This window comes from Mytilus galloprovincialis, chromosome 3 (assembly GCF_965363235.1).
Source record: "Mytilus galloprovincialis chromosome 3, xbMytGall1.hap1.1, whole genome shotgun sequence".
NCBI classification, from domain to species: Eukaryota; Metazoa; Mollusca; class Bivalvia; order Mytilida; family Mytilidae; genus Mytilus; species Mytilus galloprovincialis.
Window position 1 is genome coordinate 111949750 of NC_134840.1, and position 22510 is coordinate 111972259.

Here is a 22510-nt window from a genome sequence, read left to right on the forward strand (position 1 = left end):
TTATGACTTAGTGATTCCAAAAAATGTACTGAACTGAACGAACTATGTAAACTTATTAATTGAACTTTTCTGGGTGAACAATTGTGAATGCCTCTATCTACTTTCGTACATTATTTATTTATGTAATTGTTTAGAAATATGTTTAAATATCTCTATACCTTTGTAATTTGGTTTGTGAGAATAAAGATATATAATAAATACACAAGCTTAGAATATTGTAAAGTGTAAGGATACAATCATCTCTTGAATGGTTGTATTTAATCAAAGTGCTGGATAGCACCTCTGGAAAGTTTGCAACTGTAGCTGCGTATTATTCCAAAAAGGTTATAGACGTGTATTATTTCAAAAATGTATTTCATCACAGCTTGGATGTTTTAAACTAAACCATTGTCTCGTCAGTAATTATCAAAAATATTTTTTTTCATGTTTGTCACAAAAAGTTTTGATATTTTCTATTGCAACCTAAAACTGTAGATCTAAAATATTGAAATATACAGAAAGCTCTGTTAATTTCTTTTTAAGTACCCATGCCATGTCAACATCAAGGGCCTGTGAATTAGTATTTTTCAATTGGTTTATAAATCCTTCATATTTGTTTTTAGTAAATTAACACGTAAGTTTTTTTGTTTGATAAGTGCTGCACATATTTCCTATCGGGGCCTTTTATAGCTTTCTACATGTATATGGTACAAATATTTCTCATTATTGACGACCATATGGTGGCCTATAGTTATTAATACATTTTCCTCCTTTGAACTCTTTTGGATAGCATTGGTTCTTTGCAAAAAATACCGCATCCTTTTTTATAAATAAGACAGTAACAGTAACTTAAATCAATACAACTGTAATGAAAGTGAATTTATATTAAAGGCTTTTATCAAAAATAGGGAACGTGTCCATGGGACACAAATGATGCCCCCGCTAGCATTAATGTTATAAAGGGTCACAACTCAAGAACTGTAAATGTGACGCTACCAAAATGTGCACTTGATCTGAGTTATGGGGTAATAAGCATTGTGTATACATTCTAATTACACAGTATTGTGCAATAGATTTGTAAGATCTTGACATTTGTTTTGTGTCAGAAACCTATATATTAAGTCAAAAATTTGATCGCAATCCAAATTCAGAGCTATATCAAGCTCGAATGTTGTGTCCATACTTGCTCCAACTGTTACTGTTCAGGGTCTCGACCTCTGCGGTCGTATAAAGATGTGACAAGCAGAGCATCTGGTTCCATTTGTAACAAGGCACAACCCTAGAGCAGTTAAAATTGACTCCACCAAAAATCAAACTTGATCATTGTTTTATTGTTAAAAGTATTACAATGTATAAGTTTCATAACATTTGGTTGAGCGAACTAAAGTTAGATAGCTGGAACGAAAATATTCAGCAATTTTTTTACATATGTAAAGGGGCATAACTCTAAAATGGTATAACTATCGCCACCAAAATTCAAACTTGATCAGTGTTTGTGGTAATGAGCATTCTGTATAAGATTCATAGCATTTGGTTAAGACAAACTAAAGTTAGAGAACAGAAACTGATATTTCCAGCATCTTTCCTATTTGTAAAGTAGCATAAAACGCTAGAATGGTAAAAGTGACGCAACTAAAATTCAAACTTTACTTGTGAATTGTGGTTATAATCATTGCGTATAAGTTTCATGCAATTTTGGTTCAGGCAAACTAAAGTACGAGAACAGAATTTGAGAAACGAATTTTGGGATGTACGGAGGTACATGTACATACAAGTAAGGGCAGGAGGTACATACTTACAGCAGAACAAGGATAAAACTCAATACGGTGGGAGCATAACAACAGCAGTATGACCACAGGAATAAAAAGTTTATAATCACTAGATTCATAGAGGTGCTTACTGTATAACCTGTAACACATTTTAATTGCTGTTGTGAAATTAAGCATTGTCTTATGAGTAAATAACATTTGAGAATTTTTGTTTTAAGCCATTCATTTGATATATTACGGTAATCATTGCCTCTGTGTTTGGATGACAAAGCAATTGAAAACTATTTATATAGGGCATGGTTTGCCTTAAAACTTTTCCAGATGCACAGGTTTGTCTGGCATCTATCTAAATTTTGAGGTGAAATTGATGCAGCCATTTTAGCCAAAGGGTACACATCATCAACCTTAATCATTTCTACAGAACTTGTCTTGATACCCTGAGCTATAATATTCGAAGAAGTAGATGCTAACTCGGTTGCTTTTAATACGGATGCTATATGATACAAATTTACAATAATACACCAGAAGTGGTATAATGTAAATTATTGGAAGAAGACTGAAGAAGAACTGACGTTGGGTCAAAGTTTTTCTGCTGTAAGTTTGATCCACTTGAGCATGATGAACGAGTAAAGTTCCTTATATCCACATTGGAATGTGAAACAATTAGTAATTAAATAACGGAATTAAGTTTTCAAATGATTTTTGGCATCAAAATTTTCCGATCGATGTTTTGACAAAAACAATACATTTTTTTAATTTTTTTTAATCAAAGCGAGTATTTACCTTTACTCGTCCTTGGCGTGAGACGTTAGACATATTATATAATTATCGAGTATTTTATATTCTTTCACCTGTGTTTTGTTTAAACAAACCGTTATCATTTTTCAATTATCCGACGGCTTGGTCAAAATGTCAACTTGTTCTCGCATTTTAATCAGTCATTCCCGATTTTTTCGATACACTCGGGATTTTACCACGTTTACGTACGTACATATAGTAAACAGGTAAAAGTAGAGCGGGAAAATGTTCATTCATGAAATATTCATGAATGAATGAAAACGTAATCTCGCGTAGATTTCTTGTGATTTTCTCTTCAGCGCATGGCAGATCCGCGAAGTAGTGTTTGTGATACTCATTTTAAAAAATGAAGTTAAATTCATCTGAATCGTCGGTGAACATTCATTTCTTTTTTATTCAAGCTGTAATCTTTTCATTCAAAACAGTAGTAACTCAAAATTTTAAAAGAATCTTCCAAGAATCAGAACTCAAACACTAGTACTACACCATCTCGGAGCAGAATATATTGCGATAATCTGTCAACCGGAAGTTTGAAGCCGACGCCTAAGGAAAGTAGCAATAGCAAGCTATAGCAAACTTTCCAAAAATTAGTTTCATTGTCAGTGCATGTTTGCAATAAATGCATTTAATTTAGCTTAATTAATAATAGCTTCCTTTAATAGCTATTTCATTTATGGATTAGTTTAGTGATGCAAGGACTTTCTTTCAATTTTGCAAAATATAGAAATTGTGATTTAGACATTAGATGACACAACAGTACAATGAAATCGTAAGAAAAGTTTCCTGATTGTGATTATGAATGTAAATCATGTTATATTTTAGCGAGGAAGTATTTTTTTACTTATGTTCAGTTGAAATCATTAAATTCAAAATTCGACTACAACTAAATTACATTTTACAGCCGTTGAGATTTAGGGAAGCAACATGCCGCCACCTCAAGGTGTTATTGTTCAAATACCTAAAACTAGAGGCTTCCAAGAGCCTGTGTCGCTCACCTGTATCTCCTGTGGTTTGGAAATCATGTAAAGATAAGGTTAAAATCAAAATAGATAGTATAAGATACCCCAATAATGATTGAGACCAAGTTTGGTTTAAATTGTCCCAGTAGTTAAATTAAAAGCAGGTCATCCTAGTGTAGTCTTACAATAGTTACAGAAGACCCCCTTATCATTATTTAAATTCGTGTTCAAGTTGTGACCATTTAAAATTGGGTTTTAATCAGAATCAAGAATTTTTTCATAGAAACAATCCAAACATTATTTCTGCAATTTTGGCCCAGTGGTTTCAGAGAAGATGATGTATAATCAGACAAACAAAGACGAATGAAAAATAATGAGTGTTCACCAGATCCTGTACGGCCTATATGCCAAGTAAGCTAAAATGGTCCAATTATACCTCAGCTCCCGTAAATTAAACATTGCCAAATTACTGCCATTATTATTCAGTCAAGAAAATATAAGGACAAATAATCTAACAGAGTATGCAAGAAATCTGTCAAAAAAATCTCAGACCATTACCATTTCACCTTCAACGGGAGAGTGGCTTGGGAATGTTATAACTTGAAGTCATTGCTGTATGTTTGACAGATATATATCCATTTCATAGGATTAAATAGAACTTCAAATTATATAGACTGAGTTTTATTCATGAAAAAAAAATATTCAAATCATAACAATATACATTTTCACAACAATGAAATAAATAAAAACAAATAACGATGTCATATATTTATGCATATCAATAGCAATACAAAATGTTATCTTTCAAAAAAGCTGAAATAACATCCATTCAAGTTCGCAATGCAAAACAACAACATCAATTATCCATTGCTTACATCTCAACATCAAAACTTAATTAACACATTTAAGCTTAACATTCAAATCCGATAGCTAATATTTCATATTAAATTTAAAAAAAAAAACATATTTTGGCCAAATCACGGAATAAAATAGTTTTTTTTAACATGTCTTTTCTTGCATATGGTCGATTAAGTTACTATCTATCTCAACAAATAAATTTTCAAACTGAAGTCACTTCACTCATCATTTTTAATCTGTCACCTGTAAATGATCATTATTGAATGATTCATTGATGTTTGCTTAATATCTAGTCCCAATATTGCATGCATATTCAAGACAAGAAGAATAACAATTGATACTATAGGAAGGTTTTGGAAGGTTGGGTTTGATTGCGACTAAGGCAGGAAATTTATCTATCACTCGAAAATGAGCTTATGTTGGAAAGGCACCATATTTTCCCAACAGAGGGTTATCGAAAGCTGTGTGTTTGATTGCGAAAAAGGTAGGAAATTTATCTTGACACAATGGCTAAAAATGGATCAGATTTAAAGTCCCCATTCTGACTGCAGATAGCTGTAGAGTTATACATCCAGGGCACTCAAGAAGATGACCAAATTTAAAATTGCTTTTTCTGTCAATTTTTTCAACTAGAACAGAGGTAGTAAAAGTGACCATATTTTTATACCCCAATCATTCCTTGCATTTCAAAATCCCAGGCAATGCACAAGTATTGAATTCACTTACAAATAACTTTCAACCTATCATGCATAATTATTAATTACACAGTAAATTATTAAAAAATTTGTAAGGGTTCCGCGGAACCCAGTGTCTCGCCTACTTTTGCTGTAAATCGCAGACTCAACAAAAATGAGGAAAAAACTCAATAAAAATATTCCTCTTGATACAATCTTCTTATTGTAAGAAGCTTCTGTCCAAGTTTGGTTAAAATCCAGGATAGTTTATGAATCTAATAAATGTTTTAAAAACAACTGTAGACTGCACATGTATGTATGGTTAACTGGAAGAAAATCTAAGTCCATTTATAAGTAAAATTCGGAAAAAATGGAATTTTATTTTTACAAAATTTCCTTCTGGATACTATCTTATTATCATAAACAAGCTTCTGTCCAAGTTTGGTAGAAATCCAGTATAGTTTAAGAAAGTAATTAAAATTTCAAAAACTTTAACCACAGAGTGAATATTTGTGGACGTCGAAGGCTCAACAAAAACGATGTATTGGCCATGTCTGGCAAGAAATTAGCATACTGTAGAATCATTTATTTTTGTCTGTACCTATTTTCGTGGATTGAGGAATATTTGCACGTTCATTGATGTTCGTGTATATTTAATTCTGTGGATTTGCCCAAACCTGCATACACTTTACACAAAATTTGTCATTTTTGAACATTTTATTTCGTGGTTTACCTGTACCCACGAAATCAACGAAAATTGGTATCCAAGAAAAATAATAAATCCACGCTATCAAATACTAATCAGATTACTGGAAGGACAAAAACTATGATGTCATTTTATTAAATGCAAAAATTTGGGAATCAAAGTAGCAATTTCTTCATAAAATTTAGCAGTTTTGTCTGAAATATTAGAAACTGCTCGGCAACTATGAAATTTTGCATTAATTCTAAAAATAGCTGATGCATGAACTTACTCCCTTCGAAAGTTTCATGATAGAATTTAAATCCCAAGAATTACAACCTACATAATTTTCAAGAAAATAAATTGTCAAGATTTTTTTTCAGATTATAACATCAACTTTGAATCAAAGCTTGAATATTTCTTTCATTGAAAACTAGTGTGTCAAGAATTTTACATTAAACATGTTAAAATGGATCTTTTAAATAACTCCTCCCACATTGTAGATGGTGATGCCATGAAACAAAACAGATAAATGTATTGAACAAGATGATTGAAAACAAATAAGTGTATAAAACATGTACATGTATCTGGAATCTTCAGACACATACATAAGGAAAGGGCACTTTTAATAATATATATATGTGTTTAAATGAATCTATTATCTCACTATAAAATAGGGTAATCATGATAGCTTTAAGTCATTGTGAAAAGATACACTTGTATACTTTTTTGTTAAAATATATGAACCAAATGCTCCGCAGGGCGTACGTAGCTTTATACGACCGCAGAGGTTGAACCCTGAACGGTTGGGGCAAGTATGGACACAACATTCAAGCTGGATTCAGCTCTAAATTTGGATTGTGATTAAATAGTTGACACAGCATAGGTTTCCGACACAGAATGAATGTGTTCTAATGAACTTAAAATTTTTGTTTTCTCTTAGAGCAATTCACTATGCTGTTGAATATTAATCCTCTCAAAAAAATGTTTGAAGAAATTTTCTTTTTTATTTATGAAATTTCAAATGAGAAAAATTGAACCCAATTTTTTTAATCACATCCCCCTTTCCCTTATTTCAAAACTAATCTCAATTAAAATTTCTAATGGAGTTTGCAACAATAACTACTCATTCAAATACATCATAAAATATTAAGATGTAAAAAAAACTGCTTGTTATCACTGAATGGTAAAGATTATTTTAATTTATCAGTTGGTAGTAAAAAGTGAATATACATTGTATATTGTATATAACAAAGATTTAAGTTGATTTTGGACAAAGAAAGATAACTCCAATTAAAAAAAAATCTTGCTATTGCACAATATTTTGCAATTAGATATTTTTTGCTTACTATTCTGGACAAAGAAAGATAACTCTAATTAAAAAAAAATTGCTATTTCACAATATTGTGCAATTAGATATTTCTTGCCATTGCGCAATACTGTGCAATTGAAAAGACTTGCTATTGCACAATACTTAATATAATAATTTTAGATCCTGATTTGGACCAACTTGAAAACTGGGCCCATAATAAAAAATCTAACTACATTTTTGGATTCAGCATATCAAAGAACCCCAAGATTTCAATTTTTGTTAAAATCAGACTAAGTTTAATTTTGGACCCTTTGGACTTTAGTGTAGACCAATTTGAAAACAGGACCAAAAATGAAGAATCTACATACACAGTTAGATTTGGTATATCAAAGAACCTCATTTATTCAATTTTTGATGAAATCAAACAAAGTTTAATTTTGGACCCCGATTTGGACCAACTTGAAAACTGGGCCAATAATCAAGAATCTAAGTACATTTTTAGATTCAGCATATCAAAGAACCTAACTGATTCATTTTTTGTCAAAATCAAACTAAGTTTAATTTTGAACCCTTTGGACCTTAATGTAGACCAATTTGAAAACGGGACCAAAAGTTAAGAATCTACATACACAGTCATGACAGTTAGATTCGGCATATCAAAGAACCCCAATTATTCAATTTTGATGAAATCAAACAAAGTTTAATTTTGGACCCTTTGGGCCCCTTATTCTGTTGGGACCAAAACTCCCAAAATCAATACCAACCTTCCTTTTATGGTCATAAACCTTGTGTTTAAATTTCATAGATTTCTATTTACTTATACTAACGTTATGGTGCGAAAACCAAGAAAAATGCTTATTTGGGTCCCTTTTTGGCCCCTAATTCATAAACTGTTGGGACCTAAACTCCCAAAATCAATACCAACCTTCCTTTTGTAGTCATTAACATTGTGTTAAAATTTCATTGATTTCTATTTACTTAAACTAAAGTTATTGTGCGAAAACCAAGAATAATGCTTATTTGGGCCCTTTTTTGGCCCCTAATTTCTAAAACTGTTGAAATCAAAACTCCCAAAATCAATCCCAACCGTTCTTTTGTGGTCATAAACCTTGTGTCAAAATTTCATAGATTTCTATTACCAAGAAAATGCTTATTTGGGCCCTTTTTGGCCCCTAATTCCTAAAATGTTGGGACCAAAACTCCCAAAATCAATACCAACCTTCCTTTTGTGGTCATAAACCTTGTGTTAAAATTTCATAGATTTCCATTCACTTTTACTAAAGTTAGAGTGCGAAAACTAAAAGTATTCGGACGACGACGACGACGACGACGCAGACGACGACGCCAACGTGATAGCAATATACGACGAAAAAATTTTCAAATTTTGCGGTCGTATAAAAAGTAAGTGAATAGAAACTATTTTCTTATACACACATGCACAACATGCATTGGGTATGGATGTACATTAAGATGAACTTTGATCAAACTTAAAGCCCAGACTTGGGCATAACAATACATTTTTGAAGTAAAATGAAAAAAAGTTCTACAATGACTTTTAGTAACTCTTTTGATTTATACTATTTTCACAATTATTTTTACACCCAGATACCACATAAACATGATTAACAAAAAACGATCCATGTTCATGGCTGATAATACATGTAATAATGAAATATGTAAATGTTATGTTCGTGCTGTTGTATGGTCGATGCTATAGATTTTTTTGAAATGACATGATTATACCTATACATTATCCATCCAAATTCTAATATGCCACAGAACTTTAAGTAATGTTCAATGTTTAAAATGAAAATAATATATTACACATGTATATATAGTTCAGATTAAAGTTATGAAACAAGTGTTTGGTGAAAAATAATATTATCCAATTTTTTAATCATTATTTGTATATATCATAAACTCAGTCTTCTGTGCACACAATTTTATCATTTTTAACACATCCATATCATATAATCGTCAATTTTTATTTCTCCGTCTGTTATGATGTGAAAATATTGCAGCTAATTAATTGTCGTGTTTTGAATCTGTAGTTTACCAATTGTCACCTAGGTAAACAATCAACATAATTTGAAGATTTATATGACTATAACGTACTTTACACAAAACAAAACAAAAATATCTGAAAACATCAATTTTGGGTCTATAACTAACAATTCTGAATTGACAATTGATTATTTGTATCCTGAATATTAATAAACAATTTATATTCAAATGCAAGATGCCAATTTCAATGTGATTGACAAAGGGTTCAAAATAACCTTCATCAAGGAGCAAAAAATAAAAAATTCAAACACTTAAAGATAAAGAGTATAAAAATTTAGTAAATGGGTGCATGTTGGACATTTAAGTGAAAAATTGTATAAATGTGTAAAGGGTTTCACTGCTGTCAGAGAAAAAGTGAAATGTTTACTGCCAAAAAATAATTTAATTTTTTTAGAAAAATACTGAAACTACATGTAAACATTCTCAGTACCTTTTTTTTTCAGATCCTATTTCATGATCTTGAATAATCTTCTGTCGAAGTTGTATAACATTCATTTTATCAGTAAAATAAAGGGGAAAAAATTTGTCCAAAGGACACAGGGTATCATGCCCCATTCCCACTATAACATTTTCTGGTTCAATGAACTTCACAAAGTCTTGGTCCAAATTCTACTTTAGCATATATATTTAAAAGTTTAATTAATGACATGAGTTCTGATCTTTAACTTTTATCGGATCGGCTCCACATTTAAGTTGTTTTGACCATTAGCATTATTTCACAACAAATTTCCATACATAAAAATGTTAACCTGTTAGAGAATGATCAAATGAATGAAAGCACACATAGACCTATAAACATAATACCCATCTTCTATAGAATAGTGGGCTTAAACAAAGTTCCCTTAGAGCCCATGTATCACAGCAACATTTAATATATTTAATCACAGAAAGTAGGGAACATATAAACAGAACAATCAACTTAGTACATCTCCTAATATCAAATAATTCTTCAAAGTCACTGGGAGTTCTAAATGTTGAACTTTATTGTGAATCTGCTGACCAAAAGACCTTCTGAAAAAGTTCCTACACACTGCTATCAGACGTGGAGGTTCTGAGGCGAACTTTTTCAATAACGCTTGCATGTTCAAATCACGATTTTCTTTAGGATACATATCGTCACAAAATACCCAAGCCTCACTATGAAGATTGTAACCAGCTGCTATCAGTAACAACATAATTTCAAAACATCCTCGGTCAACAGCAACATACAGAGGCGAGCACGGCTTGGGATAAATCTGTACTGCTGTGTCACTTTGGGAATGTTGGTTAATACCTACGCTTGCTACTTCCATTTCTACATTAGCAGTAAGAAGTAGTTTTACAATGTCTTTGTGTTTCATGTACACTGCATTCCAAAGAGGAGTGGCTTTGTAGCTGTTTTGGCAATTTGGATCGGCTCCACATTCCAGAAGTTTTCGGACTCCTTCGACCATATTGTTGTATGCCGCATAATGTAAAGCAGTGTCCTTGTCCTTATCGGCATTGTTTACATTACAACCTAGTGGCAATAAAATATCAATAACACTCTGATGGCCCCCATGTGCTGCCAAGGCAATGGGCGTGTTACCGTCTCGTGTGGGCGTGTCATGGTGCATTCCAGCCTTGAGCAGAATGTTGACTATCTGATAGTATCCATTCCACGCAGCAATGTGGATAGAGGAATATCTCTGAGGATTACTGACATTAATGTCCGATTTATGATTGACTAAAATCTGAACAATTTTTGTTGATCCTTGATAACAGGCTGTTAAAAGAGCAGTGGTTCCATCACTTGAGGTCAGATTGGGGTCGGCACCAGCCTGGAGTAACATCTGTACAATCTCTTCATTTTCTGTAAAAATATATTTATAATTTTTTTAATACAAATTCTCAAATCCTGTTAATGATTGCAAATAATAAAAGAAGAATGTGTCAAATACACAAGCATCATGATAGTAATAATTCAAACAATTGATGTTTGATCAGCAAGTTTTCCATTTATAAACTCTCGTATAAAGGGACAAAGCCCGTCCATGGTGAAAGTTTTGCCACTCAAATCAAACTCAATCAGTATTTGGTGGTAATAAACATTATGTTTAGAACTAAAGGTTTCATAGCATTTGGTTGATGGAAACTAACATTAAGGGTGTGGAAAAGCCAAATTCAGCAATTTTTTCCATATATCATGTTAATAAAAGAAAATAACTAAAGATGGGTGAAAGTGACACTATAAAAATTAAATCTTAAGTAGTGTTTGCTGTTATAAATAAGCATTGTCATGATTGTGTATAAGTTTCATTACATTTGGTTGCGCCAAACCATAGATAGAAAAGGCAAACCAACTTTGGGAAGTACAAACCTAAGGAATAAAGGATGGATAGACAAGGGTAACTAGTTGAACAGTCTAAATCTACCATAACCATGTCATGCATGCATGTTCATACATGTCATAGCTTTATCAGTAAATATTCTATTCCAGGAGCATTACAAACTGATTTACATTTCTTCTTATTTTTAAACCTGCTTTTCAAAAATATTCAACATGGTAATGATGATTTTTTTTTAATTTTGCACTTTATAAGTAGAATTTAACAGTGCATACACAGATTTTATTTAAACAACTCTAATACATGTTTATACATACCAACATAAGTAGCAAAGAACAATGCTGATTCATGTCTCCTGTTCCTAGCATTTAGATTGACTCCTTTTGATATTAACTTTTTAACATAACAAGCTCCCCTGACGGTACCTAACATCAATGCTGAATTCCCCCGATCGTCCGTCACATTTGGACTGGCCCCAGCATCCAGTAACATCCCAAACATCTCTTCATCCACCAAATGCATTGCCAAGATTACTGGACCTTCATTACTACTGTTCCGAATATCTAAGTCAATATTCTTCACTTTCAACAACTTTTCTACAATGTCTTTAAAACGACTGACCATTGCTAAGGCCAGAGGGGATACTTTATCTGGATTACTCTGGACATTCACATCAACGTTTTGTGATAATAAAAAGTCGACAACATCAATTTGATGTTTCTTCACAGCAAAATGAAGCGCTGTCCTTTCATATATACTTGTTCTCACGTTAAGATTACAACCATACTGTTTCAACAGTCGGACAATGTTCTGTAATCCCAGCCCAGAGGCTATGTGTATCAAACTTAGTGATGGTTTGCAATCCCTGAGTCTACTTTCATCACTGGAATGACAATGGCAAATTCCGCTTCGAATATCGTCCAATAAAACATCTAACAAAGCCTCCACTTGACTTGTGCTGTCTGGCAGTGAGGCGTAAGGGAAGGATTCGTATATTTTGGCACATGTACATGTTTGATCAGTTTCTATAAAATATGGAAACAGTTAAATATGCAGCATTACAAAAAGTTCATATCAATTTTGATACATACCGATACACGTTTTATAAGAACATTATTGCAGAAAACTAAAAAAAAAATATTTGTCATGTTTATTTTATTTTTACTTTACAGTTTGAGTTTTGCTCAAGCTAAAGTGAGTCCCCTGTTATTTTGCACATGTTTGTTCCTTTGGTCTTCATGAATTGATGTCTCATATGCTCATTGGGAATGATATCACACTTCATTTTTTAGCATTTTGATATTACATTTATATGTTTCCTCAAATTTATATGAAAAAAAAAAAAAAATAATTCAATTATTTTCCAGGTAGAAAACTAAAATAAATATGTAATAAAATTATGTAGAAAAAAAAGAAGGGGTTAGTGGCCATAATTCTATAATGGCAACCTATGGATAAAACTAGAGAATTTCAAATATTTGGCAAAGAGTCAACAACAAAATGAGTGAAGCTGCTTCAGTTCTAATAGGACATTTAAGATGTTCAAAGCAATAGCAGATATATCCTCCTGTCATGGCTTTTAGTGCTATTGAGAATGCTTTTAAATTTGTGACGTCACAATTTCTATTGAAAAAGCATGCATAGTACTAATTCATATGACATTCAAAAACATAAGATCTGACCATATAGCAAATATACATTAACTCACAGACCAGTCACAATCCTTATAACTATATCATGTATACACTGCTTACTTAAAAAAAACCATGGATAACCAAATGCTCCACAGGGCGCAGCTTTATACGACCGCATAGGTTGAACCCTGAACGGTTGGGGCAAGTATGGACACAACATTCAAGCTGGATTCAGCTCTAAATTTGGATTGCGATTAAATAGTTGACACAGCATAGGTTTTGGACACAGAATGAATGTGGTCTAATGAACTTAAAATAATTTTTTTGTCTTCGAGCAATCACTATGCTGTTGAATATTAATCCTCTCAAAAAAATGCTTGAAGAAATTTTCTTTTTATTTATGAAATCTGAAATGAGAAAAATTAAACCCCCCCCCCCCCCCCCACCATTTTTTTTTCACATCCCCCTTTCCCTTTTTTCAAAACTGATCTCAATTCGAATTTCTAATGGAGTTTGCAACAATAACTACTCATTTAAATACATCATAAAATATTAAAATGTAACAAAAAGTGCTTGTTATCACTGAATGGTAAAGATTGTTTTAATTTATCAGTTGGTAGTAAAAGTGAATATACATTGTGTATTGTATAAAACAATGATTTAAGTTGATTCAACTACTATTCTGGACAAAGAAAGATAACTCCAATCAATTGAAAATTTCTTGCTATTGCACAATATTGTGCAATTAGATATTTCTTGCTATTGCGCAATACTGTACAATTGAAAATATTTGCTATTGCACAATACTGTGCAATTGAAGATTTCTTGCTATTGCACAATACTGTGCAATTGAACATTTTTTGCTATTGCACAATACTGTGCAATTGAAGATTTCTTGTTATTGCTAAATACTGTGCAATTGAAAATTTCTTGCTATTGCACAATACTTAATATAATAATTTTGGATCCTGATTTGAACCAACTTGAAAACTGGGCCCATAATCAAAAATCTAAGTACATGATTAAATTCAGCATATCAAAAAAGCCAAAGAATTCAATTTTTATTAAAATCAAACTTAATTTAATTTTGGACCCTTTGTTATTTAATGTAGACCAATTTGAAAACTGGACTAAAAATTAAGAATCTACATACACAGTAAGATTTGGCATATCAAAGAGCCCCAATTATTCAATTTTTGATGAAATCAAACAAAGTTTAATTTTGGACCCCGATTTGGACCAACTTGAAAACTGGGCCAATAATCAAAAATCTAAGTACATTTTTAGATTCAGCATATCAAAGAACCCCAAGGATTCAATTTTTGTTAAAATCAAACTAAGTTTAATTTTGGACCCTTTGGACTTTAATAGACCAATTGGAAAACGGGACCAAAAATTAAGAATCGACATACACAGTTAGATCCGGGCATATCAAAGAACCCCAATTATTCAATTTTTGATGAAATCAAACAAAGTTCAATTTTGGACCCTTTGGGCCCCTTATTCCTAAAAACCTGTTGGGACCAAAACTCCCAAAATCAATCCCAACCTTCCTTTTATGGTCATAAACCTTGTGAAAAGATTTCTATTTACTTATACTAAAGTTATGGTGCGAAAACCAAGAATAATGCTTATTTGGGCCCCTTTTTGGCCCCTAATTCCTAAACTGTTCAGACCTCAACTCCCAAAATCAATCCCAACCTTCCTTTTGTGGTCATAAACCTTGTGTTTTAATTTCATTGATTTCTATTTACTTATACTTAAGTTATTGTGCGAAAACCAAGAATAATGCTTATTTGGGCCCTTTTTTGGCCCCTAATTCCTAAACTGTTTGAACTAAAACTCCCAAAATCAATCCCAACCTTCCTTTTGTGGTCATAAACCTTGTGTCAAAATTTCATAGATTTCTATTTACTTAAACTAAAGTTATAGTGCGAAAACCAAGAAAATGCTTATTTGGGCCCTTTTTGGCCCCTAATTCCTAAAATTTTGGGACCAAAACTCCCAAAAGCAATCCCAACATTCCTTTTGTGGTTATAAACCTTGTGTTAAAATTTCATAGATTTCTATTCACTTTTATTAAAGTTAGAGTGCGAAAACTAAAAGTATTCGGACGACGACGACGCCAACGTGATAGCAATATACGACGAAAAATAAAAATTTTTGCAGTCGTATAATAAAAAGGATACCTCTCTCCAAATGAGATGGAAGAATAATCATGATAATGATGAATTTATAACGGTAGAATATATAGCATATATGCGAAAAACACATAATTAAAAGATGGCAGAATATATATATAACAGTGTATAATAGAGGGTTGAAATGGAGGTACCTTCATGATGGAAAAAGGTAAAAATTCTTGCCAAATGACGTTAACAGTAATTTTTGGTGTATGTCGATAAAATGTACACTTTCATTTAGATGATTGAAAAAAAAAACAGATTTTGGCAAATCATGTTGATTTTTTTCCAAAAATAATGGTATCCATAATTATTTGAGACCTCTGATGAATTACCACTAGGATATTTTGATGAATCACAGTATAATTTCAACCAATTTGACATCTACTTTAGCTGAAAATGCCCATTTGACAGCCTTACAGTAAAGGGCATTCATACCTCATAATACCTACCAATAAATATTTCCAAGTCTAAGATATCTTTGTGTTTGTCCAATAACTTCACTGTGTCTTCGCTTTCACCGTCCATAACAATCTGTTCAAATAGCAGAGCCTGTATGTGTCTGATATCTATAAATAGATTAAAAAAACAAGGTTAACTTCATATCTATAAATAAATTCAGATAAACTGGGTTAATTTCAGTACACTACTCTTTTCTAGTAATTGAATGTAAGTATTGTGGATATTCTATCGACTTTCAGTAACTTTGCACCATGTAATAGTTTAAAGTCTGAGAGAACATGATTTATCTATTATTTTATATTGGCTTTAAACTAGTTTATGCTAACTGTGAGTTCTCTTAGATCAGTACTTGAGTCTTTTAGGTGTATGTTAGTTGTTTTTGGTGCTTTAAAATTTGAATTCATGCTGATATTGTATAATTCAGAAAATATTTTGTGCATTTATCATTACAATTTTTTTTAATATACACTGAACAATATAAAATTGAGAATGGAAATGGGGAATGTGCCAAAGAGACAACAACCCGACCATAGAAAAAAACAACAGCAGAAGGTCACAAACAGGTCTTCAATGTAGCGAGAAATTCCCGCACCCGGAGGCGTCCTTCAACTGGCCCCTAAACAAATATATACTAGTTCAGTGATAATGAACGCCATACTAATTTCCAAATTGTACACAAGAAACTAAAATTAAAATAATACAAGGCTAACAAAGGCCAGAGGCTCCTGACTTGGGACAGGCGCAAAAATGCGGCGGGGTTAAACCTGTTTGTGAGATCTCAACCCTCCCCCTATACCTCTAGCCAATGTAGAAAAGTAAACGCAGAACAATACGCACATTAAAATTCAGTTCAAGAGAAGTCTGAGTCTGAACAATATGCATGACTAATTATTGCGATTTCAGGAAATTGTCAGAATACGAGTTCTTGATTATGCATTTTTTGTATTAATAAAAATTCTTAAGGGTTCCACGGAACCCAGTGTCTCGCCTACTTTAATATGCTGTTAATCGCAGGCTCAACAAAAGAGGAATAAAATCAATGAAAATATTCCTCTTGATACTATCTTATGATTCTAAGAAGCTTCTGTCCAAGTTTGGTAAAAATACAGTATGTTTTAAAAACTTTAACTGCAGACTGTCTGTTATGTAAACTGGAAGATTTATAACCATTTATAAGTAAAATACAGATACACAGGTAAAATTTTCTTATAGATACTAGCTTTTGATCCTAAACAAGCTTCTGTCCAAGTTTGGTACAGGTCCAAAATAGTATAAGAAAGTTATTAGAATTTTAAAAACTTTAACCACAGAGTGAATGCGTTGTTTCCTGGCAGAAAATCTAAGTCCATATAAAAGTAAAATGCACAAAAAAATGGATTTTTTTGTTAACAAAATTTACTTCTGGATACTATGTTTTGATCGTAAACAAGCTATTGTCTAAGTTTGGTACAAACCCAGGATAATTTAAGAAAGTTATTAAAATTTCAAAAACTTTAACCACAGAGTGAATGTTATGTTTCCTGGCAGAAAAACTAAGTCCATTTATAAGTAAAATACGGAAAAAATGGAATTTTATTTTTCCAAAATTTCCTTCTGGATACTATCTTATGATCATAAACAAGCTTCTGTATAAGTTTGGTACAAATACAGTATAGTTTAAGAAAGTTATTAAAATTTCAAAAACTTTAACCACAGAGTGAATGTTATGTTTCCTGGCAGAAAAACTAAGTCCATTTATAAGTAAAATACGGAAAAAATGGAATTTTATTTTTACAAAATTTACTTCTGCATACTATCTTATGAACATAAACAAGCTTCTGTCCAAGTTTGGTAGAAATCCAGTTTAGTTTAAGAAAGTTATTAAAATTTCAAAAACTTTAACCACAGAGTGAATATTTGTTGACGCCGCCGACGACGCCGACGCCGACGGAATGTAGGATCGCTATGTCTCGCTTTTTCGACTAAAGTCGAAGGCTCGACAAAAATGACCTGAAAGTGCCAGCAACATACATATCAGTATAATACATGCACTTAATTCAGTAAAATTAGAAGCTGCTTCTTTATTTGACAAAAAAAATAAGACTTTTCACATTACCAAATGTAATGAATGTGTAAAACAAGAATTTTTCACAAAGAGTTTACTCAGTTTCTTTTGAAAATTGCTGAAATGGCATGGTATAAATGCTATATATACTTTTCATGCTTCAAAGAATGAATATATTAAGGTACAAATGTAAAAGATATATATTATTCACCTGTATCAGACCTTTTTGATTCTTCATCCATCTCGTCTTTCTGAAAAAGATTAATATGATAATCAGTTAATTACATTTCTTTAAAAACATTTTCTTATATTTTTTTATTTTCCCCGGAAAATGAACACAGCTGTGTTTATAAATTTCCTGTAATCTTCTCCAAAAGTATACTTCAACCATGTCAACAAGTAATTCTTACAGCACCTTTAAACATTGTACATGTTGTAAAATGCTTAAATTCTCTGGTTTATATAATCAGAGTTCAACCTTAAAGCTTTTACAAAAATGTAACTCAAAAACTGACCAAAGAAATCTATTGTGAAAAAGCGTTAGCAACTGCTCAAGGCCTTCAAAAATTGCTTTCATATCTAGACAAAGGAGATTTGCATTGTCCATGAAATTATGCTTAAATTAAGTAAAAATATTTTTGACACACAATCAGCATGATCAGTTATTGGAATTTTATCAATTAACTGGAAAATTGAAATCACAGATCCACTTCTCATGAAATAATCTCTTTTATTGTATAGCAATATAATATTTCTCACAGAAAGTAACCAAAAGTTAGCGTGCAATAAATTCCAATATTGCACTAGTGCAATAAATCTTCAAAATTCATGACGTCATCAACGACAAAATCTTAGTTTAAACCAATTTTCACTTTCAAATATTATATTGCTATACAATAAAAGGGTTATTGCATGAATATTGGGCAATATTGTCCCTCGTAGAACATATATTGCACTCGCAAGCTCGTGCAATATAAAATTATACTCGGGACAATATTCCCCAATATTCATGCAATAACCCTACATTATTAAATCTATCCAAAAACACCATGGAATAAAAAATAATTTTGAATGAACCCCAGGACATGCAGATGTCAAAAGAAATAAAATAGCTGACAAACTAGCTAAAGAAGCAGCTAAAGAGGCAAATCAAATTGAAAAAGAAGCTCATATTACAGGTACTAAACATGATATTAAAACAGCAGCAAGGATTTTAGTCAATGCTAGTAAATAAAAAGTGGCAACATCGATGGGACAATTCTGATACAGGAAGGTTTTATTACAATTTCCACCAAAATGTCAACAAAAATCAACACTTGAATTATCCAGATCATATAAAACAGCAAAAAATATTTGAAATTTAAGATCAGGATACTACTTAAGAAATTATCAAAACAAAATCAAGTTAAACATAGATCCCAAGTGTGAATGTGGTCAATTAGAAACTGTGGAACATTATTTACTATTTTGTGAAAATTATGAAGAGGCTAGATAGAAACTTTTATCCCCGGCTTAGTATATCTAGGATTTTGATTGGTTAACACACATCGTTAAAAAACCCATAGCCCCTGGGTGTTGCTAACCCATCTCCCCGGACGTTGCTAACCATTATCCTGGGGAACTTCACGCAAGTTTTCCTTAGTTCCATGATTGCTCCTAGTGAAATATTGAAATCTGTAGATTATCCATGATGTTTGCAATTAAATATTTAATTCATTAATGATTTTGTCCTATTATGCCGATCATTTACACTCATTTCATTAAATGCATCACTTGACTGTCACATTTTCAAGGTATGGGACTACTGACCTAGCTATGCAAATTACCAACGTTGACGTCACACCATCTACATGTATGGTGTAACGCTCACAACATTGAGCGACAAATTTGACTTAATCCAGTTTCTCTGTCTCCGTATTAAAAACGTCTTTGGTTGACTACCTGTAGGGTTCTACCAAAGGTAGTACCCTACACCCCGTAAAAAATATGTAAAATTTCCAAATTTCAATAAAACTTTTTAGATAATGAAAAAAACGTTGTTTTCGCGTTACACTTTGTACCCGAATTTCCATAAAACTCGCCCGATTCGGACTAAGACCGGGGATAAATTAGTTATCTACGTTCATATCCGTAGATATGGATATTTTAACACCCTTCAGTACCCTGTACACCCTTCGACTATGTCTCATGGTGTACTGGGGTACTTCAGGGTGTTAAAATATACATATCTACAGATATGAACGTAGATAACTTATAATACATAAGATATTCTTTAACCATGTTAACACAGGATTGATATTATTGATTTAGAGCTTTTATTGTCATAAGAAAAAACAACAACTACTCCGTCTCTAATGAAACACTATAGCAATTGTTGGGTGACTTTATTTGCGAGTCACACAGTTTTGATTAAGATCGCAACATAATTTTTTTTTTTTATTTTTCTTGTTAAATGATAAACATGATATATATAAATGTATATTTTTAAGTACAGTTGCCACAGGTCTATAAGTAAATATTTGAAGTACATGCGAGTTGTTTACCAGAGTGAAAATTGTACATGTGAGACTTTAGTATTGATGTAACAGCAACTATGTTCCATCATTTACTTTGTTCCAGTGGAACTTTTCAACTAGTTATTTCATTCCGATGGAACTTTCCAACTAGTTGTGTTATTCCGAGTGCAGTCCAAAAGTTCTGGAATAAAGTATCTAGTTGAAAAGTCCTGGAACAATGTTGCTAGTTGTATAGTTCTGGCGGAACAGAAAAACTAGTTTACCATACTTTTGTCCTTTTTGTTGAAAGAGGGGGAAGATAAGTATTAGTTTATATAAGAGCAAATCATTAATTTACAAGAATATCCAACGAACTGAAAGGGGTTTCTTTTGGGACAAATATGAAAAAAGGGGCATGGAACTTTATTTTTGGGGAAATAATGAAAATGTATTTAAATTTTGATGTACTGAGGGGGGACAACAAACTCTCCCAGCAAAATTGAAGTTGTATTTCATAGCTCACGGTAAACGGAATAAGTTGCATTATCATACAAATTTAGTATTCATAGTGCCTTCAAGAGAGGGAAAAATACCCCCTCCTCATGTGGGTTTTTGAATCAATTCTCCAAATGGAACTTTGTGACTGGTTGATTTAGTTCTGTTGGAACTTTTGGGCTAGTTTGTAAGTTCCGGTTTTGACTTATTTGCTATGGCTAGTTGATTTTCTTGATATAAGTTCCTTTTGACTTTTGTAATCAGTATCTTTGTTTCACTTTGAAAGGTTCAAATATAATATGTTACTTTGCATCAATTCTCCAAATAGAACTTTCTGCCTGGTTGATAAGTTCTGTTGGAACTTTTGTGCTGTTCCTTATTAACTTTTCAACTAGTCACTTTGTTACGGTGGATTTTTTAAACCAGAGGAAGAACAAAGTAACTAGTTGAGAAGTTCCTCCAGAACTTTTCGGCTAGTTTAAGTTCTTTCCGCCAGAAACTTTCCAACGTCAGAACAAAAGAGCATTTGCATTTACAAGGGAGACAATCCAGTGTCAACAGCGACACCTACAGATCACAAAATACAGAAAAGCTTAGAAATGCAGGTTTTTGTTCTGAAAAAAAAAACTTTTCTTTTCATCATCATCATGATCATCATCATGATCATGTTCAATCTGTATGAATACAATGTACGTCGTAGTTACCAAATTATTCTGGCTTTTATACAATGGGAGTGATGGGGCCGTCGATTTACTGATGTTTCTCGAGAGCAGATTTAAAGCTCTCTACACAATAACACTTGTTCCGCAAACTATAGTGTCATTCTCTAATAATTTCCCCAAAACAGATAACAAAAACAAGTAAACGAATCCGGGTCTGTTCGCGCCCAATCACGTTCGCACCCATTAATGTTCGCGCCCTTTCACTTTGCACCCTACACGTTCCCACCCAAAGTCCGTTCACACCCCATACGTTTGAGCACAATTTTCATTGGTATTATTTATATAATTTGGAATCGTATTGCTATATATATAATTTTTTTTTTCATTTTTCTCTACATATAATTAGATTCTGACAACATTTTTTAATGTGTTGAATAAATCTTAATGATGTTTAGGCAAGTGTACTGCTCTATATAAATATATTTTTTTCATTGTTTCTAAATAAAGTGAGATGTTAATCATGTTTAGGCAAGTGTACTGCTCTATATAGAAATATATTTTTTTCATTGTTTCTAAATCAAGTGAGATTCTGACGTTTTTTTATGTGTTGATAAAATCTAAAGTGTAGGGTGCGAAAGTGTATTGGGCGCGAACGACCTGATACCCAAGTAAACAAAGTGACATCTGTCACATATTATGTCTCTTCGTGTATAATTGGAGACATAAGTTATCATCACTGACACTTGACTTTTACAATGTAAAATTATGCAGTACTTTTGGCCAGAACAACAGACGTGACAGAAGTCTGAGAAACATGAGATTAATTTAGAACAAAACAGGAATGAATCATTAGATTTCATGTCTATGTTGATCTTTTAAAGCTTTTCGTTTTACAATTCTGAAAAATATGTGATACATCGGTTAATATTTCTTGTCTTTATCTGAAAACAATTACCACTGTTTGTTAACAACTAAGTTATATATGGTGATCAAAGAGAAAATCTATTCCTTGTCCGAAGTTTGTCTGGTTTCCTACTTAGGAGAAAAGGGGATAACCGGGACCCAGTAAATAAAAAAGAGCTCGAAAGGGGAAATAATTATGATAAAAAAAATCAGAACTTTATGATTTGTATG

General features: G+C 32.2%; 1 protein-coding gene across 1 annotated transcript; it reads right to left on the minus strand.

Annotated features, from left to right (window-relative positions):
- Positions 1-9867: 9867 nt before the first annotated feature.
- LOC143069804 (uncharacterized) lies at positions 9868-22426 on the minus strand. The gene is made up of 5 exons (XM_076244610.1): positions 22332-22426; positions 17936-17975; positions 15671-15787; positions 11719-12426; positions 9868-10926 (listed from the first exon to the last, which is right to left on the minus strand). The coding sequence occupies exons 2-5, from the start codon at positions 17964-17966 to the stop codon at positions 10010-10012; spliced, it is 1773 nt and encodes a 590-aa protein (XP_076100725.1). The 5' UTR covers positions 17967-17975; positions 22332-22426; the 3' UTR covers positions 9868-10009.
- Between the last annotated feature and the right edge of the window lie 84 nt (positions 22427-22510).

Excerpts from the sequence above, each read along its gene's own strand:
- LOC143069804 (XM_076244610.1), bottom strand. The coding sequence starts at position 17,966 with ATGGATGAAGAATCAAAAAGGTCTGATACAG. Across the intron at positions 15,788-17,935 it reads ATCAAAAAGGTCTGATACAG|ATATCAGACACATACAGGCT; the intron begins GTGAATAATATA and ends ATCTATTTATAG. Across the intron at positions 12,427-15,670 it reads AGACTTGGAAATATTTATTG|AAACTGATCAAACATGTACA; the intron begins GTAGGTATTATG and ends CATATTTTATAG.